Consider the following 12757-nt stretch of genomic DNA (forward strand, 5'->3'; position numbering starts at 1 on the left):
AAATTAACAATCTCAGAAAATTAGAATATTAAATGAAATCAGCAAAACAAGGATTGCAAATAGACCAATATTGGACCTCTGAGAAGTAGAAGTATGCAAATGTACTCAGTGCTTGGTTTGGGCCCCTTTTGCATCAATTACTGCCTCACTGCGGCATGGCATGGATGCTATCAGCCTGTGACACTGTTGAGGTGTTATGGAAGACGAGGAAGCTTCAATAGCAGCCTTCAGCTCTTCTGCATTGCTCTGTCTCATGTCTCTCATCTGTCTCTTGGCAATGCCCCATAGATGCTCTATGGGGTTCAGGTCAGGTGAGTTTGCTGGCCAATCAAGCACAGTAATCCCATGGGCATTGAACCAGGTTTTCGTACTCTTGGCAGTGTGGGCAGGTGCCAAAGTCCTGCTGGAAAATGAAGTCAGCATCCCCATGAAGCTCGTCTGCGGAAGGAAGCATGAAGTGCTCCCAAATCTCCTGGTAGACGGCTGCATTGACCCTGGACTCAATGAAGCACAGTGGACCAACACCAGCTGATGACATGGCTCTCCAAATCAACACACACTGTGGAAACTTCACACTGGACTTCAAGCATCTGGCATTGTGTGCCTCCCCATTCTTCCTCCAGACTCTGGGTCCTTGGTTTCCAAATGAGATGCAAAAGCTGCTCTCATCAGAAAAGAGATTTGTGGAGCCATGTCATCAGCTGGTGTTGGTCCAAGAGACAGATGAGAGACATGAGACCGAGCAATGCAGAAGAGCTGAAGGCTGCTATTGAAGCTTCCTGGTCTTCCATAACACCTCAGCAGTGCCACAGGCTGATAGCATTCATGCCACACCACAATGAGGCAGTAATTGATGCAAAAGGGGCCCAAACCAAGCACTGAGTACATTTGCACGCTTCTACTTCTCAGAGGTCCAATATTGGTCTATTTGCAATCCTTGTTTTGCTGGTTTCATTTAATATTCTAATTTTCTGAGATTGTTAATTTGCGGTTTTCATCAACTGTATATCATGATCATCACAATTATAACAAATAAAGGCTTGACATATCTCGCTTTGCATGTCATGAGTCTATCTCATATATTAGTTTCACCTTTTAAGTTGAATTACTGAAATAAATGAACTTTTCCACGATATTCTAATTTTCTGAGTTTCATATATATATATATATATATATATATATATATATATATAGTGTCCGACCAACACTGCTACCTACCTGAATCTAGAAAAAAGAATAATACATCAATTTTTTGATTATCTTTCTCAAATACAAAATAAAATCTTTTAGCAAACAAAATATTTTGAATAATCTTGTGAAGTGTGATGTTAAAATTTAAATCTCTTGAAAGATACAGTTTCAGGCAAATCTCTGTTTGTATACCTTTTCCTTTGCAAATTTGGTCACCAAATTATTCAGGTCAAGTGCTCATGATAGGAGAAATAGGGGCTAAATATTCTGCAAACTTCAAAAAATCCTGATTGCTAGCACAGTACAACTTTTCAGTTGTACCACGAAATGCCAAGTTTTGCACGACCAAAGCAATCAAGCATTCCAAGATTTGTCGCCAATACTGTTCATCTTGCCAAATTTTCTACTGGTTTCATCAAATGCTTTTCCTTTAGATAAGCGCAATTCAAGTTGTCTGCACATTTGCTAGTTTTCTAAATGGTCAGTATTGCTCTCTTGTGAAGACAGAATTGCTCCAATGTTCTTCTAGTCTTTGGAGCCTATATCCTGTAGGGTTAATGTATCATGTTTTTTACTGTTCAGTAGTGCCCCAGTACACACCCTTGAAGTTTATCAAATGCTTACCTAGAGCAGAGCTTTTAGTGTGGCGGCAGCCACACACAGGAATGCACTCTCTGCTTGAAATTAAGGCGGTACAAACAATTTGTTCTTTCAACAACCTCCCTAAGACATTTTTAATCAACTAGGGTTTTTCTTTTCACAGTTGCATTGTTGGATATTGTTTGTGTCCGTTTTACAGATGGATTGAATATATTATTATTTATTTCATTTAGTATTTTGTTTTTCTTTCCTTTTTGTGAACTGCCACAATAGTGTTGAATGGTGGTAGTTTATGAATTATTTTAACTAACTGACTAATCATTAGATGTTGGACAGTCAGGTGTTCTCTTATTCTCTGATTCAGGTTGCATATTTAGTGTAAGAATTGTCAAGTTTAATCTAAAGTGAAATTCAGTTCAAATTTAGAGGTTTTTGCTTAGGCAAAGCAGTCAAGGAATTGGGAGGGGTGCTGGAATAAAAACACAATTGGGTTAAACTGGTGGTATTTCTTTGGTTGCTGCTAACGATGATTTCCTACAACCATAACCTAAAATTATTTGCCTAAAACTTCCAAGTCTTGGTCATAGCTCAGTGGTAGTGCACTTGTTTTGTACTCATAAAGTTCCAGATTGAATCCCTGGTATTTCCAGGTAGGGCCAAAATCCCAAAGAACTGCGGCCTGACAGTGTAGATAATACTGAACCAGATGGACCAATAAAGGCCTGACACAGCTTCATATATTCTCATGCAATTCTCTCAAATGTTGTTGAACACTTAAAGTAGAACACTTTCACTTCAAGTGCTATAAATTGGCATACATTTTATTCTATGCCCACAACAGCAACAGCAACAAAACAGCCAGGACAGCAACACTATGAGGTAGTTGCCTCAGAATGCTTCCAGGATGTCTTTATTTTCAGGCAGGTTTCAATTCTATACCAACACATTCAGATTACACAATTACTATTGACTTGAACAACAACCCACTTCCATACAAGATCAGCATTTATGATAAGGAAAGTGATGCAAAATGCACAGGTAAATATCGGACCGCACCTGGTGTAACATGATCTAACTCGCCACCCACCCCCTACCACAAATCAGAATGAAGGATTAATAAATAGTCAACATCTAAGTTCCCTGCAAACAAATAAGAATGAATGCTTAATAAATGGGTCATCTAGAACCACCTGAGATATTGTTACTGACTGAAGGTCACTGACAAAGTTTCATTATGGAGCAAGAATTCTAACCCTGATCTCCCTGGTACTTTGTCACATCAAATGCTATGCTAGACTATGCCCCATTGTCTAGAGTTATATTATTATTCAGTTATCAAAATCCTGTAAGTTCAGGATCAGATATAAGACACAAGGTCCAGATGAGGAGGCTGGAGAGCCTGGGATGAGCAAAATTGTCCTACTTTGCCTTGTAAAGCATGAAAGCCTAATTGTATTGCCAGGGGTCCCTGACACCTCTGTCTAAAAGGCACCCAGGTGAAAGGGCTGGAAACAAATTCTCTGTGAATACGGTGACCGAGTAAACCATAGCAAGGTCCATATGTGAATGTGTCCATTCCTCTACTGAGCAGGGCCCTAAAGCCTGGATGGGTGGGTGGAAAATTCCTGCGAAAGCAACAAAGAAGGTGGCCTGTACCTGGTCATCCCCTTATGTACACCAGAGGTGGGCTGGGCACAACCCTCATGTCCTTGCCCCTGATTGGTCTCATGGGTGATGCCTGCCCACATCTGAAAGGTTCTGCATGGCTGGTAGTGGGCAGCTGCAGGTGGCTATCCGCCGCTATCTGCACCAGAAATTGGTGGGCTCCCTGGACCAACCATGGCCATGGTGTGCAGCAAATGCCCACTCCCACCCCGAGCCCCAGGTGAGCAGATATTCTACCAACATTTAATAAGAGCTGCTTCAGATGTCAAGAAATGGTACAAGGTTTGAATGATATGGCTTTTGATTACTAACTGGCAGAGCTTTGGGTAAACCACCATCCTTTCACCCTTCAATATGCACACAAAGCAAAGGGTTAAAGTTCAGAAACATGTAAGCACATTGCAGTATTTAACCAAAAGGGGGCCATTTCCAGAAGAACTTTTGCGGCTACTTTTGGATGTGATGTTATTGGATATTTTTACTTGGCATATTGGCAAGCTTTATGCTCACTTGTGTGTTTTTTTTACATACTTATTATTTATCAATATTACTACTGCATTTATTCTTTTTAAATGTGAATCACTTTGAGCACAGCTGTATTTGTGGGAAATGTAGTATAGCAATAGACTATGCCTACTATAATGGTTAACGTCAAGCATTAAAGACTGACAAATTTGAGCTGAACTGTGCTAATACATGTGATTCAGTAGTAGATTTGATGATTATGTTCCAGCTGCTATGACCCGAGGGAACAAGAAAAAAAAGAGAGAGAGGGCCAGAGGAACTTCAAGCAAACTCCCCAAACATTTTATGACTGACTGATCTTGGGTTGCGGAAGAAACAGTATTACCTCACACATCTAGCATGAGTCTCTATGCATTATGTCCCATCTTTCCTTCACATGCAGCAGACCAGTAATCGAAAGCCTGCAAAGACACACAGAGAGACTTTTTTTCTCTACAGCTTTGGCACAACCACAAAAAGACTCGCATTGTTTGCCTTACAAATATACGTATATATATTTGGGGGTGCAAGCTAACAAGTTATCCTGTGGATGTACTGCTATGTAAGTAAATTTTGTCAGTAATGATGCCAAATCTTTGCAATGCAGAACAATCAAATGACTCCTTTTTTATATCAGCTAACACTTTACATGATGAATCTATGTGAATTGTTCTTAAAAAAAAGAAAAGATGTGCATGAAAGTGGATAATTGATGTATAACATTTGTTTTAGAACTTTAGAAATCTGAGCAAATGTGATTTTGGTAATGCAGGGCCACTGTTGTGAAATGTCTTCCCACCTACCCATGCCTTTGAATCTCATTTTCATGGGGAGAATTATCTTAAGAACATTTTTCCAACTTCAGAGAAATGAGGCAAAAATTGCACAAATTGTCTCAAGTATGTACAGAAAGCAGCATTTTAGTTAGCCATATGTTGCGACAAGTTGAGAGGTTCTTTCAGATTTTTCCTTCCCTCTTTTTTGTTTGTTTGTTTGTGTGTGTGTGTGTGTACACTTGTACACGCACTTGCACATGTGGTCCAGGGAGGTCCAATCTAGCTAGTTCAGTATCTGGCTATCCCAGCAGTTATACAGCCAGGCAGTGGTCGCAGTGGCTGGCTTTCTGCCTAACTGGCTTGCTCGAATTACACTCTGTACAGAGCATTTTTCACTCTGCATACTTGCACCTGTACTGTGGACAAGGAACAAGGTAATAGGAAGGATCTGCTTTTCCATTATTTGTTATAATGTTTTTAAGCAGATCAGAGTTGCCACCTCCCCTGGAAAAAAATGTAAGCATTTGTGCCCCCTCTTTCACCCCCCCCATAAATAAATCATAGGCAAAGAAATCTGTCACCCATGTCATCCACTCATTGTAATTAAATGGATGAACCCAGTTCATAAAACTGAATAAGAACACCACTGGGTATATTTAGCATTGCTTATCTAAAGCTAACATTACTTAGAAACATAGGTCTATGTGGCACATTGTACACCATTTTGATGGTCTCAAATAAGTAAGTAAGTAAGTAAGTAAGTAAGTAAGTAAGTAAGTAAGCAAGTAAGTCCTTCTAGTGAAATGTTGTTAGTACTGACTGGCAGTTCTCTAAGATTTGAAGCAGGAATCATTTACGAGCCCTGCACCAGAGACTGAAGCTGGGAACTTTCGCATACAAAGCATGTGCTCTATAACTGTGCTATGGCTTCTTCCAAGTTACACCCCTATGATGAGCTGTAGGTCTTAAAAATGGAAGGTTATGTTGCTGTACCTTGTCTCTTACAATCCCCTTCTTCCAAAATGATTTACCAGTGCCACTAAGCTTTTTCACTCTCTAGCTCTCTCCACATAAATCCTTTGTTCCCTAGGTCCTGTGTGGTGTTTCTCTAGCAAATAACACCTTTCTCACACATCAGAAAATCTGGGTTATTTCTGAACATGCTGTCAAGCATTTTCTTCCCTCAGAAGTTAAAATGTTCAAGACTATCACCATACCTTCAGAGAAACCAATGGCTTCTTTCATGCTCATAATCCTTATTGCATTATAATATGTGTTGGGATCTCTGCAGATTCAGAACTGTGCCATGGTTTTCTGACTCAGTCTGGTAAATCTTTATAGACAATGGGATTTTAGCAGATTAAGAAATATGATATGACAAGACGCTGATTTATCTATTAATTTTGAATGTGATTTGGTGCTGAATAATATGTATCTATAAAATTGTGAAATCTGAACTTTGAATATTATTACAGCTCTAAACAGCAACAATATATTATTGAGGATGAAATGGGAGAACAGGACACATACATTTATCCTAGTAGGTTTTCCTGGAGACCCTGAATTGCAGATGTCACTATTTACGCTTTTCCTAATTATCTACACACTGACAATAACAGAGAATGTGGTGATCATTGCCTTAATCTGGATGAACATCAATCTTCATAAGCCTATGTATGTCTTCCTGAGTAATCTTTCTTTCCTGGAGATCTGGTATGTCTCCGTCACGGTTCCCAAAATGCTTGCTGGCTTTCTGGCAGAGAAAAGAGAAATCTCTTTTATAGGTTGCATGGCTCAGCTGTACTTCTTCCTGGCTTTGGCATGTACTGAGTGTGTCCTCTTAGCTGTTATGGCCTATGACCGTTATGTTGCCATTTGCAACCCATTGCGCTATCCAGCCATTATGAGTCAAGACCTCTGTGTTCGTCTAGCAGCCGGATCCTGGTTGAGTGGCTTTTTTATTGCCATGGGGAAGGTCTTCTTCATCTCACGGCTAAGCTACTGTGGACCTAACACCATCAACCACTACTTCTGTGATGTTTCTCCACTTCTCAACTTGGCCTGCACTGATATGTCATTGGCTGAGCTCATTGACTTCCTATTGGCCTTACTCATTCTCCTGGGCCCCCTTTCTGTGACAATTGCCTCTTACTTCTACATCATCTCTACCGTACTTCGCATCCCTTCAGCCAAAGGGAAGCAAAAGGCCTTCTCCACTTGTGCCTCACATCTTCTGGTAGTCACCATTTTCTATGCTGCCTCCCTTTTCATCTATGCCCGCCCAAAAGCACTCACTTCCTTTAACTCAAACAAGCTGGTGTCCGTTGTCTACACAGTCCTCACACCGCTTTTCAATCCAGTCATCTACTGCTTGAGAAATCAGGAATTCAAGGATGCCCTCAGCAAAACAGTTCATGGACCTTCCCGACATTAAGCATAAGGCAAATAACTAAGTAGGTAGATGTTTCTACACTGAGACAGTTCCAAATACTTATACAGTGGTACCTCTGGTTGAGGACAGAATCCGTCCAGAGGTCCGGCTGTATCCTGAAGCGGTGCCACAACTGGAGGCACCGCTTCTGTGCAGACACGCAGTGTGTAGAGCATGTCTGTGCATGCGCGAGAGGCAAAACACGGAAATATACTTCAGGGTTAGCTGCTTTCGCTACCCAAAGTTTACGTTACCCAAGGGTAACGTAAGCCGAGGGTCTACTGCATTTTCTAAATACCAATAATTCGTATTTTTTTATTATTTATATCACCCTTAATCCGTAGATCTCAGGGCAGTTCAAAACATAAGATTACAATATAAAAACCAAAAAATACATAGTAAAAATAAGAACAATAACAAACCAATATTTTCCATTCCACAACACATTTTAAAGGGCATCAGATGTTAATCAGCCAAAAGCTTTGTTGAAGAGGATTGTTCTTAAATAAGCTAGGACTACATGGCTTCTTTTCCCCTGAATGTTGGGAGTGACACTAACCTTGCCCAGCAGTCACTAGAATCTTACATCTAAATATCTAGTAAGCATTAACATGGCGGCGGGGGGGGGGAGGGGAGAGTTAAACAAATGCTTTTGGTATCATATGGAAAAAAAAGTTGTTCAAAACTGGTGTGATAAATTCTTGGAGCTGCAATATATGCATTTTATTTGAGATGAACATTACAAATTGCTGAGAACCAATGTAAATTGTTGTTGTTGTTATTGTTGTTGTTGTTGTTGTTGTTGTTGTTATTAATTCCAAATAGTTCCAAGCTAGGATATGCAGAAATCAGCAACAACACTAGGTAAGTTTTTGGATATGCAGCTGTATTTCAAACCAAGTGTTTTGAGGTCTAATATCTTAAGCTGCATGCTTAAAACATTTCCCAGTATCAGTTATCCTGCCACCCATTATGTATGTTTGCATCACTCTCTTCCTCCTACATTTTGTTTTTCCATAAGTATGTTTTAGTGATGGGAAGCACCTTATCCTGCTCTAGGCTGGATTCAGGCCTGTACTTTATAATTAAAGCTATTTTCTTAAAGGATTGGCTGCGGAGGTCGATTCTTTGCTTATTCAAGCATCAAGCTGGTATACATGGTTCTTCCCCCTCTGTATTGTTTCACAACAATCATATGTGGTAAGTTTGTCTCAGAGCCTGATTCAGTGAGCCAACCTTTTCTGGGTCATGTGGCCAGCATGACTAAGCCACTTCTGGCAAAACCAGAGCAGCGCACGGAAACGCCGTTTATCTTCCCACTGGAGCGGTACCTATTTAACTAAGTAGGGATTTGAACCCTTTTCTTCCAGGTCCTAGTCCAACACTCTAACCACCACACTACATATCATCAGGAGTTTTATATGTCACTTGTAAGTCCCTGCTATGCTGAACTCTGCCCGGCCATTCTCCTCCTCCTTCAATTATCTGCCCCTGATATTGGCTAAATCAGATCCATAGGTCTGGGAGGACTAAAAGACTCTCCCAGGCCTCCTTCATCCCTGCTTTCATGAATGATAGCATCCTAGGAGCAAGGAGCATTGTCAGTGCATTTTCTAGAAGAATGACCGCTCCCCGCATAAAACGGGGGGCGCCCTTTGCGTGGACACGCACAGCCCCTGGATCTGGAGCGGCTCCATCAGCACAGGCTTGGCTTCAAGTTCCCCAGGTGGGATACCTGGAGGTCTCCGCCTACCTCAGTCAGTTGTCCAATCCCACCTGGGGGAAGCATTGCCAAGGAGACCAGGCCAGGTAGGGGAGGGACTACCTGCCCACACAATAGAGGGAGGATCTTACCTGGGAATCCTCACTTGGCTCCAGAGCTCCTCCCACCCTACCCACCCTCAGTTAAGTCTTATTTTGCAGGTTAACTTTTCTTCACAGGTATGTGGGCGCTGCTACGTCAAGGTCGCTGTTAAAGGGCTGGAAAGGAATTCCCCTGCATTGGCAGGTTTTGCCTTTCCCGTGGCAAAACGTCACAACTTTGATGGTATCAGGCCTTGGGCAGAATCCTTTAGTCTATCTTCCTCTTTGCAGCAGCGATACCAGGGTTCCCCGTTAAAGGGGTTTCTGAAGGGAGGCTTTGACCGTATGCCGAGAGGTTGTCATTGCTCTCCCCTGCGGCGGCGGCGTAACGGGGGTGGCTATCTCTGCTTGAACATATGTTCTCCAGAGCTGGCCCAATGCCCCCCCACACACTGGATAACCCTGATGTTCCCTAGGTCCCCGGCTGAGCCAAGGTCTACCCACATCTGAAATATAATAAAGTTGTGGCCAATTTATAATAATAATAATAATAATAATAATTTATTATTTATACCCCGCCCATCTGGCTGGGCCTCCCCAGCCACTCTGGGCGGCTTCCAAAAGAATATTAAAATACTATGATACATCAAACATTAAAAGCATCCCTGAACAGGGCTGCCTTCAGATGTCTTCTAAAAGTCTGGAAGTTGTTGTTCTCTTTGACATCTGGTGGGAGGGCATTCCACAAGGAGGGCGCCACTACCGAAAAGGCCCTCTGCCTGGTTCCCTGTAACTTGGCTTCTCGCAGTGAGGGAACCTCCAGAAGGCCCTTGGTGCTGGACCTCAGTGTCCGGGTAGAACGATGGGGGTGGAGACGCTCCTTCAGGTATACTGGACCGAGGCCGTTTAGGGCTTTAAAGGTCAGCACCAACACTTTGAATTGTGCTCGGAAACGTACTGGGAGCCAATGTAGGTCTTTCAAGACCGGTGTTATATGGTCTCGGTGGCCGCTCCCTGTCACCAGTCTGGCTGCTGCGTTCTGGATTAGTTGTAGTTTCCGGGTCACCTTCAAAGGTAGCCCCACGTAGAGTGCATTGCAGTAATCCAAGCGGGAGATAACCAGAGCATGCACCACTCTGGCGAGGCAGTCCACAGGCAGATAGGGTCTCAGCCTGCGTACCAGATGGAGGTGGTACACAGCTGCCCTGGACACGGATTTAACCTGTGCCTCCATGGACAGCTGTGAGTCCAAAATGACTCCCAGGCTGCGCACCTGGTCCTTCAGGGGCACAGTTACCCCATTCAGGACCAGGGAGTCCTCCACACCTGCCCGCCTCCTGTCCCCCAGAAACAGTACTTCTGTCTTGTCAGGATTCAATCTCAATCTGTTAGCCGCCATCCATCCTCCAACCGCCTCCAGACACTCACACAGGACCTTCACCGCCTTCACTGGTTCTGATTTGAAAGAGAGGTAGAGCTGGGTATCATCCGCATACTGATGAACACCCAGCCATAATAATCCCATAGCACATTGTCTTGAGTCACTATTCCACAAGATGGGGGGGGGCAGGATCTGGGGGACTCCACATGTCCATGCAAAACATTTCCCAGAGTCACTGGGATGCTTTCGTGGCAAGTAGGAGGATGGCTCTCAACTTTCCTTTGGGTGCCCCCATCCATCTGAAATGAGACAGGTGGTGTCAACATAGGAGAAGGCTTTATTATTAGAGTTTCGAGATGAAGGTGTTAAGAAAGGGCTGTGACTCAGTGGTAGAGCATCTGCAGAACCCACGTTTGATCTCCAGGGCAGCCGATGGTGACAGAGGAGGAGGCTTTTACAACCGTGGCACCTGCTGAGAGGTTTGTGTTAGTAGTTTGTTCCAAGTTTTCTTTAGGAGTGTGTTCCTAAACAAGCGCAGCAACTCAAGGGAAGGAGAAAGGAAAAGGCTGCCAAAGGAACATCATAGAAACCTTCCTATTGCTGTTTTGTGGACAGATCTCTGAAAGACTCAGCAATGGTGTGATTCTCAGCCAGCCTGACTATAGCAGTTTCTGCATTGATCTCCTCTGCCCTTTTGCATTTGTGACCATCATCACTACTCATCATGAGCAGCAATGCCCGTATATCAGTGAAGAAATATTTTTCTCTTTTTGATTATATTTTTCTTTTCAATTTTCTTGTAATTTTTTGTCTGAACAAGGTTTTGGGAAGCTAGGAATTCTTTCCATTGTTTCTTCATCTCTCCTGTGTAGGTAAACCTCAAAATTTGTATCTGCAAGTATTTGCAATGTTTTCATTATTTCACATGTGCATTTTTATGATTTGTAAATGGTAATCTAAATTTGTAATTTGGATACACTTTTCATTTTCTATGCATGACAAACAATATTTGGTTTTGAAGTAATGCACTGCTGTTGTTTTGTTTTGTTTGCAGTTCTGTTCCAATTATGTATATTTTAAAATAAGGGTTTTGTGTGCTAGGTTTGATCTTCTTGCAGTCCATGGGACTCTCAAGAGTCTCCTCCAGCACCATAATTCAAAAGCATCAATTCTTTGGCGATCAGCTCTCACTTCCATACATCACTGCTGGGAAAAACATAGCTTCAACTATACAGGCCTTTGTCGGCAAGGTGATGTCTCTGCTTTTTAAGATGCTGTGAGGCATCTAGTATTGAACTGAACAGCCATATTAAAATATATAAGTGAACAAATTTATAGTTATGTCACTAGAAAGTTCGGAAGCATCCCTAAAATATGCATAGACTTGTTTGTATATGCATTCCAGTTTGACTGCTGATGTAGGATAGGGCATTTGCAATGTAAATAACTAAACAAACTAAGGATGTTAGTGCACAATGTGAGGTCCTGAGAAAGAAGATAACATTTAAAATACTGATTTGTTTGGAATTAAATGAATAAATGCAGCAATACCCACTAACTAAAGTATGGGGAGGGGAGCCGCCTAACATCGAGCTAACATTATTGTATTTTTACTGCTGGGGAGAGAGACAAATGCTTCAAGATGCCCCAAAACCTTGACCAGCTTACTTGGGTAGCGTGAACATTTACTTGAGGGGGATGAGAGTCACCATTGGCTGCTCTGCTTGAGGCTAGCCCTGCAACAAAGTCTTGAAGCACCTTCAAGATTAACAAATGTTTGGTGGCAAATTTATGACGGCAAAAGACAGGGGCACAACTCAGTTGGCATGTATTGAAGGGTAATTGTAATAAGTGGGGTTAAAATGGCCAAAAGGTGCAGTCTGTCACCATTCTGAATAAAGGTTTGCAAAATAAGTGAAGTGACCATTACCAGCACCAAAGGGAAATCCCGGTACTACTGAAAATGTCTAATGCTCACCATTTGGGGTTGCAATAATGCATTGGCTTTTCCTGTTCCACTATGGGTGTTTATTTATTTAACCATGACAAAATGATTGTGTTGTCTCCAGTTGCTGTTGCTGTTAATGAGTATACTGTATATATATTCTTTTACAGTTATAAAATTTAACCTACATGCTTATGAACATGGATTTATGAATCAGTTTTGGTAAACAACTTAATAGCAACACTCATTAAAAACTTAAGTCATCAGTTATACATTAAGAGTCACATCCAGACCATCTTATGTATATCTAATCTGAAATAAGTCTATGTTTAATGTAGGATGGCCAATTATGTATTGCCAAAAAAGAGGCTTCCCATTCACAAAAAAAGAGGATGAAATATTTCATATGGTACTTTATATGTATAGATGCACATTTAGAAAGAACTACAAGAATTTAAATA

General features: G+C 41.8%; 2 protein-coding genes across 2 annotated transcripts in view; both read left to right on the plus strand.

The window, feature by feature from the left end:
- Nucleotides 1–12757, plus strand: part of LOC307201508 (olfactory receptor 6N1-like) — a gene marked incomplete at its 3' end in the record, with an annotated part of 248480 nt that overhangs the window by 89442 nt on the left and 146281 nt on the right. The window lies entirely within an intron of this gene.
- LOC307200411 (olfactory receptor 226-like) lies at nt 6241–7170 on the plus strand (the record flags this gene model as incomplete). The annotated part of the gene is made up of 1 exon (XM_079948953.1): nt 6241–7170. One exon carries the CDS (start codon nt 6241–6243, stop codon nt 7168–7170), a length of 930 nt encoding a protein of 309 aa, XP_079805079.1.

Source organism: Podarcis cretensis, assembly GCF_951804945.1.
Source record: "Podarcis cretensis genome assembly, chromosome: 13".
Taxonomy (NCBI): domain Eukaryota; kingdom Metazoa; phylum Chordata; class Lepidosauria; order Squamata; family Lacertidae; genus Podarcis; species Podarcis cretensis.